Genomic DNA, 21,566 nt, shown 5'->3' on the forward strand with positions numbered 1-21,566 from the left:
AATTACACTCCAAGAAGAGAACATTTGAGTTCTATTTCCAGTTCAGCAACCTGCCTGCTATATGCTCTTATGCAATATAGTCAATTATATTTGAGACTCAAGTTTTATTATCAGTAAAAAATTGATTATAATAATAATGATTCAAAAACTACAAATGATAATGTGCTTCAGAAAATGTGAGGGAGTATTATCATTGTTCTTAAGATGTTATGGAGGGCTGGGGTTGTGGCTTTGTGGTAGAGTGCTTCCCTAGCATGTGTGACGCATTGGGTCTGATCCTGAGCACCACATAAATACAACACAATACAATACAACACAATAAAATAAAGTTATTATGTCCATCTACAATTAAAAATTTAAAAAAAGATGTTATGGAAATACTATCATCTTAACACATTCCATAATACTACTGAGAACTGAAGTAGGCATCAGGTATTCAATAAGCATCAAAATTACTGATCATTTTAGAACAAAATGTTTTAAAATCTATTATGAACTGTTAATTTGGCCAAATCTTCAATACCATGACTGTCACGGGAGAAAATAAAGAGTAATAAGGTTGTATTATTTGCCAAAGCTTCATTTAATAAGATTCATTTAAAATAAAACATTTCTTGGTAGGCTGACAGGAGGATTGCAAGTTTGAGGTCAGCTTCAGCAACTTAGTGAAACCCTATCTCAAAAAAATAAAAGAACATGAGATGCAGCTCAGTGGTAAAGTGCCCCTGGGTTCAATACCCAGCATTGCATAAACAAAAACAAAAACATTTGTTTTTAAGTCAAAACAATTCTACTTTAGTTTTATAGAAGCTGTGATCAGGCATGAAGATTACCTCAGTAAAAGGCTCCCACTAGTGGTCAATACTTTCATTTGATAAAATAACTGAATGAAATGTATTCCTATTTTAAAGGAGTTTTTAGTACTGTTCTTTAGCAGTAGTTGGATAAACTCACTGCAGAAAGAATCAGGTCCATATTCTTCTATTTCTTTAGTAAGGCACTTCCCCAACCCGGTTCCAGCCTCATCAATGGTCACTCTCCCAAGGGCTTCTGGCCACTTAATACTGTTTGGCAGTTCTTGAACATGACACTTTCATGTTTTTGCCTTTTGCTTATGCTGCTTCTTCTGTCCAGAATTCCCTTTGAACTAATTTTTTATCTTGGTAAACTCCTGATAGCCTCCAAGTCAAGACCACATGCCATCCCTTCTATGAAACCTTCTCTGCACCTTTTACACTTGTCTGTGGAATCTATCAAGTCTGCTGTTGCTGTCTGTGCTTGTCTCTCTCTTGCTCCACAGTGCATGCCTTAAGGCAGATATGCCTTGCTATTCAATTTTCCTCCTCCCCCTCCCCCTCCAACACATTCTGGTCTCTCACTATAGGTATCTGATAAACGCTTAATGTCTAAAAGTAGTGATAAAGCTTTGCATACAGTAAGTGCTCAAATATTTGTTAAATGAAGTAAAAGGATTAAATTGTTCTTTATATCACTGTATGAGAGGCATACTTGCAAAAAGTTGCTTTTTCTTATCTCTGTCGAAGTAATTTTTCCACTCCAAGATCTGTTGACCGTGTAGAATATTCTCTGAATAACCTGGTTCCAAGGAAAACAAAACCAAATAAAAATATTAAAGATCTCCATTATTTTACCAGTATATCTGGAGGCAATATTTTTTTTGAACCAATTTAAGTTTTGATATCAGGTATAATTCCTGGTGAAAAATAAACCTACATCTACATATTTTGAATCTGCTTTTATAATTTTGGGAAGAAAAAATTTTCTGCTCTCAAGTCTTACTTTCCCAACTGCTTACACATCCCTACCTTTATTTACCTCTCATTTATACAGTGATGCCCAAGTAGTGTTTATTGGCTGAATGTTCTGAGAAGGCAAATGTGGGGGTAGTATCTCCTAGGTTGGTCTTATGACTGATCAGTAGTCAGAAGGATGGCCGTCAAGGTGGTATGATTGAAGAGCGCATTATTCTGGTTATTAAAGCTTTATTCATCAGAGCCTTGAAGACCTCTGGTTTTCCATACTTTTATGGAAACTCAAAATACATCTTGGGTAATTTACATGCTGACTTTCACATGGGCATAAACACCTTTCTTATCAGCTAGTGTTTTAATGAGTTTAGCAGAAGCAAAACTCTGGAAAACACCAGAGATAGGATGGGAAGGAAACAGGAAATAAATGTCTAGACTGGGGATGTGTGCTACAGCATAGGGGAAGACTGGAAAAGTAAGATAGAGGCTGCAATCCCTGGTACCAAAAAAAAAATAAATCAAAATCTCATTTTTCATAATTCCATGTCCCCTCTCGTAAGTTAAAGTCAATTTCAGTGCTTGCTTCAGCAGCACATACACTAAAATTGGAATGATACAGAGAAGATTAGCATGGCCCCTATGCAAGGATGATAAACAAATATTTTTGAAATATTTTCAAAAAACAATTCCCAATAAGGTTTAGATTTGACGATGAAATAAAAACCTTCCATAATAGACGAAAGAATTTACAACTAGAAAACCTGCACTGCACTAGAACATCCTCGGCAAAATATTCCATGAGGAGGAAATGAAAAAAACAACAATGAAAATCAGCAAAAGGCAATACTACACTAAAGGAAAAACTAATCAAAGGAGAAATCAAGTCAAATGAAATAACAAAAATAAACAAAAATGACTAGGAATACAAATCATGTCTCAATAATAATCCTGAATGTTAATGGCCTAAACTCACCAATCAAAAGACATAGACTGGCAGACTGGATTGAAAAAAAAAAAAAAAGACCCAACAGTATGCTGCCTTCAAGAGACTCATCTCATAGGAAAAGACATCCATAGACTGAAGGTGAAAGGTTGGGAAAAACCATACTACTCACATGGACTGTGGAAACAAGCAGGGGTTTCCATCCTCATATAAAATAAAGTAGACTTCAATCCAAAGTTAATCCAAAGGGATAAAGAGGACATTTCATACTGCTTAAGGGAACCATCCATCAACAAGACATAACAATTATAAATATATATGCCCCAAACAATGGAGCATCTACATTTATCAAACAAACTCTTCTCAAGTTCAAGAGTCAAATAGACCACAACACAATAATTCTGGGTGACTTTAACACACCTCTTTCACCACTGGTTAGATCTTTCAAACAAAAGCTAAACAAAGAAACTACAGAACTCAATAATATAATCAATAACTTAGACTTAACAGACATACATAGAATATTTCTTCCATCAATGATTGAATATACTTTCTTCTTAGCAGCACATGGATCCTTCTCTTAAATAGACCATATTTCATGCCACAAAGCAACTCTTAGCAAATACAAAAAGTAGAGAGACTACCCTGCATTCTATCAGATCATAATAGAATGAAATTAGAAATCAATGATAAAATAAAAAATAGAAGCTACTCCAACACCTGGAGACTAAATAATATGCTACTGAATGAACAATGGGTTGCAAAAGACAGCAAAGAGGAGATTAAAAATTCTTAGAGGTAAATGAAAACACTGATACAACATATCAAAATCTCTGGGACACTATGAAAGCAGTACTAAAAGGAAGGTTCATTGCATGGAGTTCATTCCTTAAAAGAAGAAAAAGTCAACAAATAAATGACCTAACATTACATCTCAAAGCTCTAGAAAAAGAAGAACAAATCAACACCAAAAGCGGAATACAGGAAATAATTAAAATCAGAGCTGAGATCAATGAAATTGAAACAAAAGAAACAACTGAAAAAATTGACAAAACAAAAAGTTGGTTCTTTGAAAAAATAAATAAAATTGAATAACCCTTACCCATGCTAATGAAGAGAAGGAGGGAGAAAATTCGAATTACTAAAATTTGTGATGAAAAAGGAAATATTCCAATGGACACTACAGAAATACAGGAGATAATTATAAATTATTTTGAAAATTTGTACTCTAATAAAACAGAAAATATCAAAGACATTGACAAATTTCTAGAGTCAGATGATTTGCCCAAACTGAATCAGGATGATATATACAAGTTAAACAGATCAATTTCAACCAATGAAATAGAAGACGCCATCAGAAGCCTACCAACCAAGAAAAGCCCAGGACCAGATGGAAACGCATTTGAGTTCTACAAGACCTTCAAAGAAGAACTAATACCTATACTCCTCAAATTATTTCATGAAATAGAAAAAGAGGGAACACTTCCAAACTCATTATATGAGGCCAATATCACCCTGATTCCAAATCCAGACAAAGACATATTAAAGAAAGAAAACTTTAGACCAGTACCTCTAATGAACATAGATGTAAAAATTGTCAATAGAATTCTGGCAAATCAAATACAAGGATGTATCCAAAAGATAGTGCACCACAATCAAGTGGTGTTCATCCCAGGGAGGCAAGGTCGGTTCAACATTCAGAAATCAATAAATGTAATTCATCACATCAATAGACTTAAAAATAAGAACTATATGATCATCTCAATAGATGCATAAAAAGCATTTGAGAAAATACAACACCTTTTCATGTTCAAAACACTAGAAAAACTAGGGATAACAGGAATATATCTCAACATTGTAAAAGCTATCTATGTTAAGCTGAAGGCTAACATCATTCTAAATGGAGAAAAATTGAAGGCATTTCCTCTAAAGGGATGCCCTCTTTTACCACTTACATTTAACATAGTTCTTGAAACTCTAGCCAGATCAATTAGACAGATGAAAGAAATTAAAGGGATATGGATAGGAAAAGAAGAACTCAAACTATCACTATTTGCTGATGACTTGATTCTATACCAAAAAATTCCATCAGAAACGTTCTAGAACTAATAAATTCAGCAAAGTAGCAGGATATAAAATCAACACTCATAAATCAAAGACTTTTTTGTACATCAGTGACAAATCCTCTGAAAGAGAAACCAGGAAAACTACCCCATTTGCAATAGCCTCAAATAAAAAATGAAATACTTGGTAATCAATGAAAGCGGTGAAAGACCTGTACAATGAAAACTACAGAACACTAAAGAAAGAAATTGAAGAAGTCCTTAGAAGATGGAAAGATCTCCTGTGTTCTTGGATAGGCAGAATTAATATTGTCAAAATGACCATACTACCAAAGCACTATAGAGATTTAATGCAATTCCAATCAAAATCCCAATGACATAGAAATAGAAAAAGCAGGGCTGGGGTTGTGGTCAGCGGTAGAGCACTCACCTCGCATGTGCGAGACCCTGGGGTTTGATCCTCAGCACCACATTAAAAAAAGTGAATGAATAAAATAAAGGCATTGTGTCCAACTACAACTAAAAAATAAATGTAAAAAAAAAAAAGAAAAAAAATAAGTAGAAAAAGCAATCATGAAATTAATTGGAAAAATAAGAGACCCAGAATAGCCAAAGCAATCCTTAGAAGAGTGAAGCATGTGGCATCACTATACCAGATCTTAAACTACACTACAGAGCAATAGTAATAAAAACATCATGGTATTGGCACCAAACTAGATTTGTAGACTAATGGTACAGAATAGAGGACAGAGACAAACCCACATAAATACAGTTATCTCACATTAGACAAAGGCACCAAAAACATATATTGGAGAAAAGATAGCCTCTTCAACAAATGGTACTGGGAAAATGAAATCCATATGCAGCAAAATGAAATAAGCACCTATCTCTCATCATGTACAAAACTCAACTCAAAGTGGATCAAAGACCTAGGAATTAAACCAGAGACCCTGCACAGAATAGAAGAAAAAGTAGGCCCTAATCTTCATCATGTTGAATTAGGCCCTGGCTTCCTTAATAAAGACTCATAAGAAATAAAACCAAGAATCAATAAATGGGATGGATTCAAACTAAAAAGCTTCTTCTCAGCAAAAGAAATAATCAGTGAGGTGAATAGAGAGCCTACAGAATGGGAGCAAATTTTTATCACATGCACATCAGATAGAGCACTAATCTCTATGATATATAAAGAACTCACAGATCTTAACACCAAAAAAACCAAATAATCCAATCAATAAATGGGCAAATGAACTGAACAATTTTCAGAAGATGATATACAATGAATCCAGAAATATATGAAAAAATGTTCAACATCTCTAGCAATTAAAGAAATGCACATCAAAACTACTCTAAGATTTCATCTCACTCCAGTCAAAATGGCAGGTAGTTAGAATACAAACAACAATAAATATTAATGAGGATGTGGGGAAAAAGGCACACTCATACATTGCTAGTGGGACCACAAATTGGTGCAACCAATATGGAAAGCAGTATGGAGATTCCTTGGAAAACTTGAAATGGAACCACCATTTGACCCAGCTATCCTATTCCTCGGTTTATACCCAAAAGACTTAAAAACAGCATACTACAGTGATGCAATGATATTAATGTTTATAGCCGTACAATTCACAATAGCTAAATTGTGGAACCAACCTAGTTGCCTTTTGGTAGAGAATGGATAAAGAAAATGTGATATATATATATATATATATATATACCCAGTGGAATATTACTCAGCATTAAAAGAGAATAAAATTATGGCATAGGTAAATGGATAGAACTGGAGAATATTATGCTAAGTAAGCTAATCCCCAAAAGCCAAAAACTAAATGTTTTCTCTGATATGTGTATGCTGATCTATGACGGGGATGTGGTGGGGAGCATGGGAGGAATGGAGGAACTTTAGATAGGGCAAAGGGGAGGGAGGAAAGGAAACGGTGTATGGGGATAGAAAAGATGGTGGAATGAGGTGGACATCATTACCCTAAGCACATGTAAAGACACGAATGGTGTGACTCTACTTAGTATACAACCAGAAACATGAAAAATTGTGCTCCATATGTGTACTATGAATTGAAATGCATTCTGCTATCATGCATAACAAATTAGAATAAATAAATAAATTAAAAAAACCTTTCTCCTTTGCAAAACTCTGATTGGCATTCTGTGTAGTGGGCAAAACAGAACTGATTCAGTAACAGTGTGAGGAATAAATGGGAAATCCTATGCAGATGGCATCTAGTGATACCTCTACTGTAAGAAGAATTACTTTCTGGGACTGAGAATATAATATAGTTAAAATCTTTATTTGATTTCCTTAAAAAAAATTCCCAAAGCTCCCAAACAGCAGAAATCCAATGGAAAAATAATCCACTAAATGAGAGTCAAGACAAAAAGTGGCAGGAAATCACAAACACATATCCATACTAATACTGAATATTAATGATCTCAATTCCCCAATTAAAAGACACAGATTAGAAGAATGGATCAAAAGCAATAACTAACCATATGAGCAGCCGACACTGATGCACACACTGATCACACACTGATGTGAGGACCTGGACTGATATCCCAGCCCTTCTCATCTGCCTGATCCTCTGTATTGTTCTCACTGCTCTCAAACTCTACAGCAGCCTCTTGACCTTGGTGAGAGCCACAACTTCTCCCTAGGATTGCCTCCTCACTGGGCCATCAGCTCCACCCCAGGGGAAGCCTGCTTTGGTCCCTGACCTGATCACCATGGACTGAGTGAGTGGGCATCAGTGGACTTAGAGCCTAAGGCTTGAGACTTCTGATCTGACACTTGAGCTTAGCACGCAGAGGGAATGTCTGTCATGAGCCTGTCACAGTTAAGTGTGTTCGCAGTGCTTAGAATTAATCTAGAATTGTTTGCTGTGAATAATTAATCTAGAATTAATTGCCATGAACTGATTATGTATGTCTCTTGCAGTGCCCAGCATTAAGGATTGTCGTTTTCTTGATTAAGAACCTATAGAGTGAAACTGTATTGAGTGAGTTGAGTGAATAAAGCATTGAAAAGGGCAAAAAAACCAAAAAAACAAAAAAACCAAAAAACTAACCATATGCTGTTTATAAGAGACTCATCTGACATGCAAAGACACCCACAGTCTGAAGGTAAAAGGATGGAAAAAATTATTCCATGCATAAGGACCCTGAAAACAAGCAGGAATAACTATTATCATATCTGACAAAGCAGATTTCAAGCAAAAATTAATCAGAATAGATAAGAAAGTCACTATGTCCTGATAAAAGGAACAATCCAACTCGAAGATATTAACAATAATAAACATTTATGTTCCAAATGTCAGTACAACCAATTACATATAAAAATAATACTATAAATCAAATGGACCTAATAGACATCTACAGAATATTTCACCCCCAAACAGCTGAATTTACTGCTTTAGCAGCACATGGAACTTCTTCCAAAATATACCATATTCTAGGCCACAAAGGAAATCTTAGAAATGCCAAAACAAACAAACAAAAAATCAATATAACCCCATGCATCCTATTAGATTGTAGTGGAATGAAACTAGGAAATCAGCAGCGAGAAAAATATGGAAACTATGTAAACATATGTAAATACTACTCTCTTAAATGAAGGATAGATCAAAGAAGAAATGAGAGTAGAAAACAAGAAATTCTTAGAAATGAATGAGAACAAAGATACACTATAACAAAATCATGGGACAACATGAAAATAATTTTAAAAGGAAAATTTGTAGAACTGAGTGCCTGCATTAAAAAAAACAGATCCCCAATGAATAAGCTTATGGTCTACCTCAAGGGCTTAGAAAAAGAAAACTAACTCCAAAACCAGTAGAAGACTGGAAAATAATTAAAATCAGAGCTGAAAATCAGTGAAATTGAGAATAAGAAAACAATACACAAGATCAATGCAATGAATAGTTGTTTTTCACAAAGATAAATAAGATTGACAAAACCTTAGCCAAACTAACCAAGAATGAGAAGAAGCAAATCAACAAGATCACAAAAGAAAAAGGAGATATCACAGACCCTTGTAAATCAAGGATTATCAGAATTTACTTTGAAAATTTATACTCCAATAAACTAGAAAATCTGGAAAACACTGACAAATTTCTAGACACATATGACCTGCGCAAATTGAATCTGAGAGATATAGAAAACCTAAACAGACCAATATCAAGTAATGAAATTAAAATAGCAATTAAAAGCCTTCGATAAAACAAAAGCCCAGGGGCTGGGGTTGTGGCTCAATGGTAGACACTTGCCTTGCACATGTGAAGCACTGTTCGATCCTCAGCATTACATAAAAATAAACAATATGAAGATATTGTGTCCATCTTTGACTAAAAAAAAAAAAAATGCCAGGACCTGATAGATTGTCAGCTGAGTTCTGCCACACCTTTACAGAAGAACTAACACCAGTCTTTCTCAAATTTTCCAGAAAACTGAAAGGGAGGGAACACTCCCAAAATACACTCAACGAAACCATTAAAACCCTGATACCAAAACCAAAGATGCATCAAGGAAAGAAAACTATAGACCAACATTCCTGATAAACACAGATGTAAAAATCCTTAATATATTATTAGCATACAGCATTCAAAAACACATCAAAAAGATAATACACCATGATCAAGTGAGTTTTATTCTAGGGGCACAAGGTTGGTTCAATATTCACAAATCAATAAATGTAATTCACCACTTAAACAGATTTAAGGACAAGAATCTCATAATAATCTCAATAGATAAGGATCTCTGATAAGATCCAGCACCTATTTGTATTAAAAATGCTGGAGAAGTGAGGGATCAAAGGAACTTACCTCAACATTGTAAAAGCCATTTATGACAGACCCAAAGCCAACATCATACTGAATGGAGAAAAACTGCAATCATTTCTGCTAAAATCAGGAAAAAGATAAATAAGGCTGTTCACATTTACCACTCATATTCAATATAGTCCTCAAGACATTAGCCAGAGTGATCAGGTAGAAAAGGAAATCTTTCAAAAAGGATACAAATAGGAATAAAAGAAGCCAAACTATCTTTGCTTATTACATAATCCTAGATCTAGAAGACTCAACAAAACAAAACAAAAACAAAAAACTCCACCAGAAGACTTTTAAAGCTTATGAACGAGTTCAGCAAAGTAGCAGGATACAAGATCAACACCCATAAATCAATAGCTTTCTTATACTTTAACAGTGATTGAGACAAGAAAGAAATTAGGAAAATCATCCTACTTACAATAACCTCAAAACAAGCAAACAAACAAAACTACCACCTTGGCAGTGCAATTAATATAATCAAGGAGTAAAAGAGCTTTACAATGGACATTATGGAATAATGAAGAAAGAAACCGAAAAAGACTTTAGAAGGTAGAAAGACCTCCCATATTTTTGGATAGGCAGAATAAATATTGTCAAAATGGCCATATTACCAAAATCAATATACATATTCAATCTAGTTCCCACCAAAATATCAATGACATTATTTACAGAATTAGAAAATAACAATTCTTAGATTCATTTGGAAGAATAAGAAACCCAGAATGACCAAAGCAAAGAAAAGCGAAGCAGGAAGCATCACACTATCTGATCTGAAATTATACTATAGAATTGTAGTAACAAAAACAGCATGGTATTGGCATCAAAATAGAAATGAAGATCAATGGAACAGAATGGAAGACCAGGGACCAATCCACATACCTACAGCCATCTGATCTTTGACAAAGGTGCCAAGAATATATCCTGGCGAAAAGACAGCCTTTTGAACAAATGGTGCTGGGAAAAATGGATAGCTATATGTAGAAAATGAAACATTCCACTGTTGTTGTATATTTAAAAAATAATAAAATCAATAAAAAAGAATATTAACTTGTTAAAAGGGCGAAAAGACTTAGGAATTAGACCAGAAACCCTGCAAATGCTAGAAGAATACACAGGGTCAACACTCCATCATACAGGTGCTGGCACTGTTTTCCTTAACAAGGCCCCCAAAGTGCAAGAAATGAAACCAAGAATCAGTAAGTGAGATGCCATTAAACTAAAAAGTTTCTGCAGAGGAAAGGAAACAATTAACAGCATGAAGAGAAAGCCTACAGAATTGAAGAAAATATTGGCCAGCTATTTTCCAAAATACATAAAGAACTCAAGCTGGGCACAATGGCATATGCTTTTAATCCCAGCAACTTGGGAGGTTGAGGCAGGAGGATCGTGAGATCAAAACCAGCATCAGCAGATTAGCAAGGCACTTAGCAACTCAGTGAGAACCTGTCTCTAAATAAAATAAAAAAGGGATGGGGATATGGCTCAGTGGTTAAGTGCCCTGTACCAAAAATAAAACAAAACAAAACTCAAGTAACACATCAATAAATCAACAAAAGAACTAAACAGAAACTTCTCCATGAAAGAAACACAAATGGCCAACACATACATGAAAAAATGTTCAACATCTCTAGCAAACAGGGTAATCTAAATAAAAATTACAATAATATTTTACTTCAGTCCAGTCAGATGGCAATGATCGAGAATACAAGCAATAATAAATGTTGGTGAAGTTGTAGGGAAAAAGATACACTTGTATATTGTTGGTGGAACTGCAGGCTAGTACACCAACTCTGGAAAGAATAATTTTGGAGATTCCTCAGAAAACTAGGGAACCACTCTATGACCCAGTTATTCTACGCTTTGGTATTTTCCCCATAGATCTAAAATTGGCATAGTATAGTGATACAGCTACCTCAGTGTTTACAGCAGCATAATTCATCATAGCTAAATTATGGAATCAACCCAGGAGCCTATCAATTGATGAATAGATGAAGAAATTGTAAATATATGTACAGTGGAGTTCTACTTGGCCCTAAAAAAGAATTAAATTATGGCATTCATAGGTAAATGGAGAATATCATCCTAAGTGAAATAAGCCAAACTCAGAAATTCCAAGGTTGAATGTTTTCTATCACATGCAAAAACTAGAGTAAAATTAAGGGAAGGGAAGGATGAGATATCATAAAGATAAAGGGAAGATCAGTAATGTAGAAGAAGGAGACTGAGAGGCAGACTGAAGGGAAGGGTAAGGGGAGGCAATGCAGAATGAATTCTTAAAAAATCATGTTATGTGCATATATAAATATACCATAGGGAATTTCACATTAATGCGTAAGTAAAAAGAATGAATTAAATATAAATAAATAAAGGGGAAAACTGTAGTAGAGTAGGGGAAGGAAAATAGAAAAGGAAGGAGGACAGGAGAGAAAAGGGGAGAATCATGAACTGAAACTGAATTCCCTAAATGTATGAGCTTGTCAAGATGAATCCAACTATTATGTATAACTATAAAGCTATAATTGAAATGTGAATTCAACATACTCACCAAATTCTTTTGAGTAGCATTAGATTTTATCCTTATTTCTTTATTTTTGATAAATTTAAAGTCTGTTTCCTATCTAAATTTTATACTTGTATACTCAAGTATATTATTTGTAGACATACTAACTTAAAATTTATTTTTACTTATTTTACTTTTCTTTTTTTTTGTTGTTCTTTATGACAGAATTTTAAAAATTTGCTTGTAGTTTGTTAGGTGTTTCCCTATTTTTAGCTTCTGCTAACCTACTTATCTAGCACCATAAAATAATGTATCTGTATTCCATTTTTCTATAGCCTAAATCTCCTTATTCAGTAGCCCCACTTCATTAACATGTTTGCTGGTTTCCACATTACTGATTCAGCATTTTAGATTGCTTAGGCAGGAATACCATCTAGTGGTAAAAGCATGTAGCAGCTGGTACTAAATTATGGTTTTATTTTTCTAACTTTTGGTCTACCATTTTTAAATACATAAAAATTAATCACAATTATAAAAATATCAAAACCTCCACTTCACAAGTATAGACCACCAGGAATAGAAGTGTTTGGTGGATCTGCCATATGGCTTTTGAAAGTAGATTAAATGCGGGTACAGAAATTATAAAGACTTCCTCACTGTAGATGACTTGAGTGCAGATCAACACACTCGAATGCTAGAAGCCTGGGTCTTCCACTTGGCAAGCAGTGATGGATGGATTATACATCCAGACTCTGAAAAGTATGTCTTTGTAAAATTTGGACAATTTAAAAAATGTACCTGGGCCAGGCATGGTGGCTCATGCCTGTAATCTCAGCTACTCAGGAAACTTAAATAGGAGGATAACAAGTTGGAGACCAGCCTGGGCAACTTAGGGAGATCCTGTCTCAAAATACAAAATAAAGGGCTGAGGGTATAGCTCAGTAGTAGAGTAACTCTGGGTTCAGTCCCCAGTACCAAATAAATGAAAAATAAGAAAATAATTTAAAAATGTATCTAATAAAAATGATTGCTTTTGGTGTCAAGAGCCAAATTTTCAAGGGGAGTTAATAAGCTCTCAGTGATGAGCAGTCATCACCAAACAACTTAGATTTCTTAGGAAATATCAATACCTTGTCTTCAACAATTAAAAAGCTGGCATTTCAGCCTAAAGTGATGAAGTTGGGCCAATCGATACTGAACACACCACTAAGACACCATCTGAGCAAATTACAGAAACATCTTTACTGACATCACCAGTGTCATAAAGAAATATTTTAAATCTCATTGATTATTTTAAAAACTCATGTAAGCACCATTCCCTCAAAGGTTAGCATAAGTGGAGTCTTTCATTCCACTGGTAATCTTTGTACAGGATGCAAAACTGCAAACTCAAGGGCTACAATTTGCTGGTATTTCTAAATTTCATTTTCATTCAGTATCAAGAGGCTTATTTCTTATTTGTTAACTCTTTTTTTAAACATTTATGTTTTAGTTGTAGGTGGACATAATATCTTTATTTTTTCTTTATGTGGTCCCTTATGCGTGCTAGGTGAGCACTCTACCACTAAGCCACAGCCCCAGCCCCTCAATTGTTAACTCTTTTGTGAAATAAAGAAGGAATATGGACTGACTTTTGGTGCATTTATTTTTTCCATATTTTTATTTCTGCACTATAGTTGCGCATAATGTTGGGATTTGTTGTTACATATTCGTATAGGCACACAGTACAACAATGTAATTCGGCCAATGTCATTCCCCAGTAGATGCAATCACTTCTTAGTCTAAATAATCACTTATTTAGTCTAATGCAATCACTTATTTAGTCTTTTCAGACTAAGAACAGCTGACAAAATAATTACCTAAACAAACCGAAAGTCTTTTCCTATAGTAAAGGGTTTTTTTTTAATATATATATATTTTTTAGTTGTTGATGAACCTTTATTTATATTCAGTGCCTCACATATGCTAGGCAAGCACTCTACCACTGAGCCACAACCCCAGCCCTATAGTAAAGGTTTTTTACTTGTGGGGGAAGGAGGGTAATGGGGATTGAACACAGGGGCACTCTACCACTGATCCATATTCCTAACCCTATTTTGTATTTTATTTAGAGACAGGGTCTTACTGAGTTGCTTAGTGCCTAGATTTTGTTGAGGCTAGCTTTGAACTTGTGATCCAGCTTCCTGAGCTGCTGGGATTACAGGTGTGCACCACCGAACCCAGCTGTGGTAAAGGTTTTTAAAGAATTAAGAGTTGTCCAACATCCCACCTACAAGCTAATTTTTGAGTCATGCTTTGTATCAGTGGTTTCTTCCAAGTGTAAAGTGATGTAATTGAAGAACACTAGCATGTATACATAATACAGAATAAAGGCTGATTCCCTTATCCAAGTGATAACACTAGAGATATTTCAGGTTTCAGAATGTTTGGGATGTTGGAACATGTGCATACACTTTATTGGTTGAATATCCCTAATCTGAAATGTTCCAAAATCTGAGAGTGAGTGAGTGAGTGAGTGAGTGAGAGAGAGAGAGAGATAGAGAGAGAGAGAAAGAAAATATGAGAATGAATGAGTGTGTGTGTGCGTGTGTGCACACGCACACATGTGTGCAGTACTGGGAATTGAACCCAGAGCTTCATTCATGCTAGGCAAGCACTCTATCACTGACCTACATCCCCATCTCTTTAAAATTTTAAAAGTTTGAAACAGGATCTCAGGCTAGCCTTGACCTTTGTGACACGCCTGACTCAGGCCTGTGGTGTGTCACCATGCCCAGCCTAAATCCAAGACTTTTTGAGTGCTAATGCGCAAACAATTTCAGATTTGGAGCATTTCAGAGTTTGGATTAATGATGCTCAGCCTGGGTATTATGGTTCTACCTTATATGCCACTGAGATTATATGATATTCAACAGGGTCATATGATAAAATGATTTTGCTCTTTGGAGCTATTTGTAATTAATTCTGAGGCTGATCTTTATAAGTTTCTTAGAAACAGTGTAATACCTGTTTTTGATATATAAGCAGGATAGAAGACAATGCCTTAGTAGGGTACTTTTGTGTCTAATGACATCATCAATGAATTTCATACTGGAAGGCCTTATTTGACATTTGTTCTAGAAAAACTCATTGTACTATGAAATAATACAAAAGTTTCAATGATTTCATGTTATTATTTCACCAGGTTTCATAATACAAAAGGCACTAGGGAGAACAAGTGCAATAAAATTTTATTTCCAGTTGTTCATTGTTACACCTTTTAGTTTCACTTTTCTTTTTTTGGGGGGTAATATGAGATTATTACAAGAGCAATCACTTGTCTTAGTACATATAGATTGAGTCACATCCCCAGCCCTGTAATGCTGTTTTGATTTGCTATATTATTATGTTTCATCACAAGTATTTCTTGGTTAATGACTACTTCTGAGTAATGGATTCACTTTTGTGAATTGGGGATAAAGCAGAATAATACAACAAATTGTAAATTTAACAAATATAAACAATAATGTGCAAATACCATGAAAAATATGACAGCAGAGATAATTAATGTATTCTATTAATTGACCAGTATGGGTTTTTTTTTTGTTCAATGATCATTAACATGACAGAATTCATGAAAATGTAAATTATACATGAACAAAATGACTTCATGGCTTTTCATTTTAAAAGTCATAAGTCTTCTTAGGACTACTTGCTAGATGACCACAGACAATTATAGGTCCAAATAATTCAGAAAATATCAAACAAGAAAACAGAAAAAGAGAACTTATCTGTATTACTTTTCTGTTTATTAACATCTTTTCTAAGAATGATTCCAATAAAAGGTTCCTCTTTAAAGAGTATTTTCTGAATTAGCTGAAGGTTGTACTTTATTATTTCTTAGATCTTTCTCAACTCCTATGTTTTTAAATTATGCTGTTAATGTGCCCAGAGTTTACAGAAGAGCCAACAACAAGAACCCAATAATTTCCTTTAGGATTGCTGGTAGAGTTAATGCAGAATTCTTAAGCAAGAATAATTTCACTTATTCACTCAATAAATATAATGTGTGTCTATTATGTGTCAGGCACTATTCTAAGTACTGGGCAGAGAGGAGTGAAAAATAAAGACAAAGCTCTTGCTCTCAAGGAATTTGTATTATATAGAAGGAGATGAACAATAAATACAGTACAATTTAAATATCAGTTAATAAGAGTAAAGAAGAAAAATAAAGCAGGAGAAAGGAACACAGAGTGTGGGGGAGGAAGCAGAGTGAAAATATGGGTCAAGAAGGCAAAGAGTGATGACAGAATACACGAGCAGGTATCTGGATAAAGTGAGGGAGGACTGATGTAAGTGGCAATTGGCAGAAGAGCATTCCAGGCAGAGGACAGTGGAAAGCATCTGAGGCAAAAGTGGGCTTGGTCTGCTCAGGAACAGCAAAGGGGAGGTAGGCAGAAGATGAGATCAGAGAGAAGGGCTGTAAAGGTATGAGTGGGGGTGGGGTGGGTTACAGAGGGTTGGCAAGGACTGTAGCTTTGATCTGAGTGAGATGGGAAACCACTGGAGGGTTTGAGCAGAAGAGTGACATGATCTAACTCACATTTTTAAAGGATAACTCTATTTGCTATGGGGAAACTAGACTACGGGGCAGTAAGAGTAGAATAGAAAGACCAATTAGAAGAAATCCAAGTGAAAAATGAGAGTGGCTGGGCCAAGGTGACCATGTTGGAGGTAATTTAGTTTAGTGTTGTGGTTAATGAGCAAAAATAGCTTGTGAGATAGTCTTAGATGACAGTGACACCTTCTGGCTCACAAAAATCTTACAAAATTTTACGGTGATAAGAGAGAGCTAGTGGAAGAGCAAAGAAAGAAGTCCCTACAAGAGGAGTTAAAAACAAACCAACAACAAGAAAAGCAGTAGAATAATGACTGGGTCCTCCTCAGAAGAGACTACCCCATTCAGCTGAAGGATCTGAGCTAGAGGCAAGGGGCATCTCACTTGAGTTTATCAGAGAATGTGAGTCATGCCTGTCCTGAATGTATGGGATGCCCCAGAGATGATCTTGGAGTTAGGGCAGGAATGTAGGAACTGGCTGTCCTGGGACTGAAGCTGTGCCTGAGAGACAGGGAGTGAGAGCCCCTCACAAAATGGACTGTGATTACATTACTTTAGATTCATAGATGATTTATTTTCTGTTTACACTAAACTATTTCTCATTATTTTTCTAGTTCTACCTTTGAAGTACTAGGGACACGTCTCTTTCTAGAACTGTTGAAAATTATTTTCAGTATTATTTGAAAATTCTAAAGATCAAAAGGATATTAATATTCATGATAGAGCAAAGGTATATATCATAAAAGCAGAATGAATATACTACTTAATTTTGTTTATATTAAGAGTCTTCTTTAAAAAATATTTTTTTAGTTGTAGATGAACACAATATCTTTATATTATTTATTTATTTTTATGGTGCTGAGGATTGAACCCAGTGCCTCATGTGTGCAAGGCAAGCACTCTACCGCTGAGACACAACCCCAGCCCTAAGAGTCCTCTTTTAAGCACTGAACACATATAAGAAGGGAAATGGATACAAATGAAGAAATTATTACTTTGAATTTATACTATTTTCCTTCCACTCAAAATAATCATTATAACCCATGTTACCTTCTGGATAATGATCTGAAAACCTGGATACTATACAGTGATAAAAAAAGTGCTTTAATATTAACCTATTATGTCCTATCATTCCATTTAAGGAATGCCTAAAAACCTTAAATTGAGCAATAAATATACCACTTCTGATAACTTTGAAATAAATAAATGTTTTTAGAATTCTACTCTTTTGGGAAAACAGGTGATGATCAGTCATAATATTCATTAGTATTATTAATGACATTAATGATAATAAGTTGTATAATAAGCTCTAGATTATGATTTCCAACCTATTTTAACATACTTGTATCACTTTCATTAAAATATTTGCAGAATTGAAAACTTGGGACTTAACACATTAAGATAAAATAGAGATCAACCCTTAAAAACAGCATACTACAGGAACACAGCCACATCAATGTTTACAGCAGCACAATTCACAATAGCTAAATTATGGATCCAACCTAGATACTTTTCAGTAGATGAATGGATAAAGAAAATGTGGAATATTATTCAGCATTAAAAGAGAATAAAATTATGGCATTTGCAGGTAAATGATGGTTTTGGAGAATATGATGCAAAGTGAAGTAAGCCAATCCCAAAAAAACAAATGCTGAATGTCTTCTTTGATATAAGGCTACTGATTCATAATGGACCTGGAGGGGAGAGCATGGGAGGAATGGAGGAACTTTATATAGGGCAAAGAGGAGGGAGGGGAACGAAGGGGGCATGGGGGTAGAAAGATAGTGGAATGAGACAGACATCAATACCCTAAGTACATGTATGAAAATACGAATGGTGTGACTCTACTTTTGTGTTCAACCAGAGACAAGAAAAATTGTGCTCTATTTGTGTAATATTAATTGAATTGCATTCTGCTGTCATATGTAACTAATTAGAATAAATAAAATAAAAAAAATTAAAAAAAGAGTCAACCTACCGTGGTGATATAGCGAGAGTGGAATTCTGGAGCATCTTTCAGGAACGTAAGGCCAGGGTGTGTATCCACTACATCCTGAAAAAGATCCGAAACTAAATTAATAAATCTATATTGAAAAAAACCCTGTGGAATTTTTTACTTCCTGTAGAATAAGTTACAAGTTAAGCAAATTTGCCATTTTAGAATACTGAATAATGCACTTAAAATTTAATTAATACCTGAAGTCTAAATTTTATTGTAAGCATACTTAACACTGTATACATACTTAAGTATACTATGTATACTTACATTAAGTATACATAGTATAGTGTACTTAAATGTAAGTTAAAATTTTAATTTAACTATATTTGGTGATTTGTGAATCAAATGTATTAGAGGTATACACCATAATTCTAACACATCAAAAAATGTCAAGGATAGTTGGGCGCAGTGGTACACGCTTGTAATCCCAGCAGCTCGAGAGGCTGAGATAGGAGTTCAAAGCCAGTCTCAGCAATGGTGAGGTGCTAAGCAACATAGTGAGTTGCTTCTCTAAATAAAATACAAAATAGGGCTGGGGATGTGGCTCAGTGGTTGAGTCCCCCTGAGTTCAATTCACAGTACCAAAAAAGAAAAGAAAGGAAATGTCAAGGAAATTCACCTGACAGATTTTGATAGGGGTTGTTAAGTAATATTTACACAAAAAGGATGACAGAAGCCAATGAGAATGGTTATCTTTCTTTATCTAGAGGCATGAGAAATTTTTGAAAACAAACAAATAAACAAAAAAAACCCATGCAGTTAAAATCTATGTTAATGGGGCTGGGGATAGCGCGCTCGCCTGGCATGCGTGTGGGCCGGGTTCGATCCTCAGCACCACATATAAACAAAGATTTTGTGTCTGCCGAGAACTAAAAAAAATAAATAAATATTAAAATTCTCTCTCTCTCTCTCTCTTTTTAAAAAAATAAAATAAAATCTATGTTAAATATGTAAGCCAGCTAATGTCCATCAATTTTTATTAAAAGAGAAATGTGGACAAATCTGTTCGTAATTTAGAATTTTGTTTATTTTAAAATTTGTTATCTTGTTATCACTAACAATTATTATAATAATTAATACACTGAATACTGTTTCTATTTTCTAATTAGAAATTGAAAGTACTTTATCCTAGAGAATCTATTAGAGATAATTATTGTTAAAAACCAGAGGCAACTATAAGGGCAACATAGATATAATCTATTTATTGGCTAGTCATCAATGGACAAACATTAGCTTTGTATCTCTTTGTTTCTTCAGAGCAGTTAGCTATATGTATCTACCAATATAGTCTAGAACCAGGGAATCTTATAATTTCTTTTTTGTTTGTTTTTAAATCTAGAAACAATTTTGGACTCACAAGTAAGTTGCAAAAAATATTATGGAGAAATTTCCTAGGCCCTTCTTCTAATTTCCTATAACAACTCACAAACCATAGTTTAATGACTGAAACCAGAAATGAATGATGATACAATAATAAACTATAAACCTTATTCAAATTTCACTATTTTTTTCTGTTCCAGTATTCTACAGTGCATTCATTTCTTTTTTCTATACTGAGAACTGAACCCAGGGTGTTCTACCAAAGGCTACATCCGAAAACCCTTTTTATTTTGACAGGGTCTTGCTAAATTGCTGAGGCTGGCCTTAAACTTGTGACACTCTTGCCTCAGCCTTTGGAGTAGCTGGGATTACAGATGGTACTAAATGCACCACTGTGCCTAGCTGCATTTAGTTTTTATGTCTCATTGGTCTCTTCCAATCTGTGACAGGTCCTTTCCTTGTCTCTCATGATTTTGAATACATATATCCTCTATTTATCTTTTTGATTGGTTTATTTCACTTAACATGCTGTCTTCCAGTTCCATCCAATCTTGCCTTACCTGCAAATGGCAAGATTTCATTCTTTGTGGCTGAATAAGCCTCTGCTGTGCCATGTTTTCTTTATTCATCCATCTCTCTCTTTTTTAATTCCTTTATTTATTTCATGTGGTGCTGAGGATCAAACCCAGTACCTCACATATACTAGGCAAGCACTCTACCACTGAGCTACAACCCCAGCCTTTATTTATCCATCTCTTGATGGGTATCTAGGCTGTTTCCATGTCTTGGCTATTGTGAACAGTGCCAAAGTGAATACGGGTATGCAAGTGTTTCTTCTGTATGCTGACATCAGTTCCTTTGGATGTATATTTAGTGAGGTACAGCTACACCATATAGAAGTTCTATTTTTAGTTTTTAAAGGAATCTCCATACTGTTTTCCTGCTGAGAGCCACGGCCGAGTCTGTATGGCCCCTGGCATTTTGCCAACAGTATTGATTGACAGGCGAGGCATTACTATCCGCCTTTGCCGCAACTTTTGAGTTCTCGCACTATTTTGGAGTTCTCGTGGGGATTTCCGGGGATTCCCCGAGAGTTCCCATTGGTTGGGGAAGTGCAGGAGGAGGGATTTCCGGGAGAGATATTTCCGGCTGGGGGTTCCTGGACAAGCCTCGTGGCGTTCGGGAGGATTCCCCGGGAGCTGTGTGAAGTGTTTTCCTGCAGTTTAAAAATAAAGCTTGTTTCTGCTTCAGTGGCTGGTGATTTGTGCCCAGCCAGACTGCGGCATTCATTAGCCCAATGTTTCCCTCTATGGCATCGTGGGCAAATACCCGGTATTCTATTCGTTTGATATCTAGCTTTGTTAAACCCTCCTCCTATGGAGCAACTCCTTTTAAAATGTCCTGTTTGATCACAATTATAGCATGTTTTTGGCCTGGCATCTAAAGCCTGTTGTACTGCTGCTAAGACTTGCCCTTGTTCATTAATGTCTCTACATAATTTAATATATGTGTTTAAATCTTCATGTCTCCATGGTCT

The 21,566-nt window shown here is 35.1% G+C and overlaps 1 protein-coding gene and 1 non-coding gene across 2 annotated transcripts in view; one reads left to right on the forward strand and one right to left on the reverse strand.

Moving 5' to 3' along the window:
* Nucleotides 1–21,566, reverse strand: part of Ppp2r3a (protein phosphatase 2 regulatory subunit B''alpha) — a 170,222-nt gene that overhangs the window by 46,650 nt on the left and 102,006 nt on the right. Inside the window, exons 7-8 of the mRNA XM_048794539.1 lie at nt 18,689–18,763; nt 1,510–1,596 (exon numbers count right to left, since the gene is read on the reverse strand). Of these exons, the coding sequence (XP_048650496.1) occupies nt 1,510–1,596; nt 18,689–18,763 (162 nt within the window). The remainder of the gene's footprint in view (nt 1–1,509; nt 1,597–18,688; nt 18,764–21,566) is intronic.
* Nucleotides 2,345–2,446, forward strand: LOC125613657. The gene has a single exon (XR_007344222.1). It is a non-coding gene; the product is annotated as a U6 spliceosomal RNA (small nuclear RNA).

This window comes from Marmota marmota, unplaced genomic scaffold, assembly GCF_001458135.2.
Source record: "Marmota marmota marmota unplaced genomic scaffold, marMar, whole genome shotgun sequence".
NCBI classification, from domain to species: domain Eukaryota; kingdom Metazoa; phylum Chordata; class Mammalia; order Rodentia; family Sciuridae; genus Marmota; species Marmota marmota.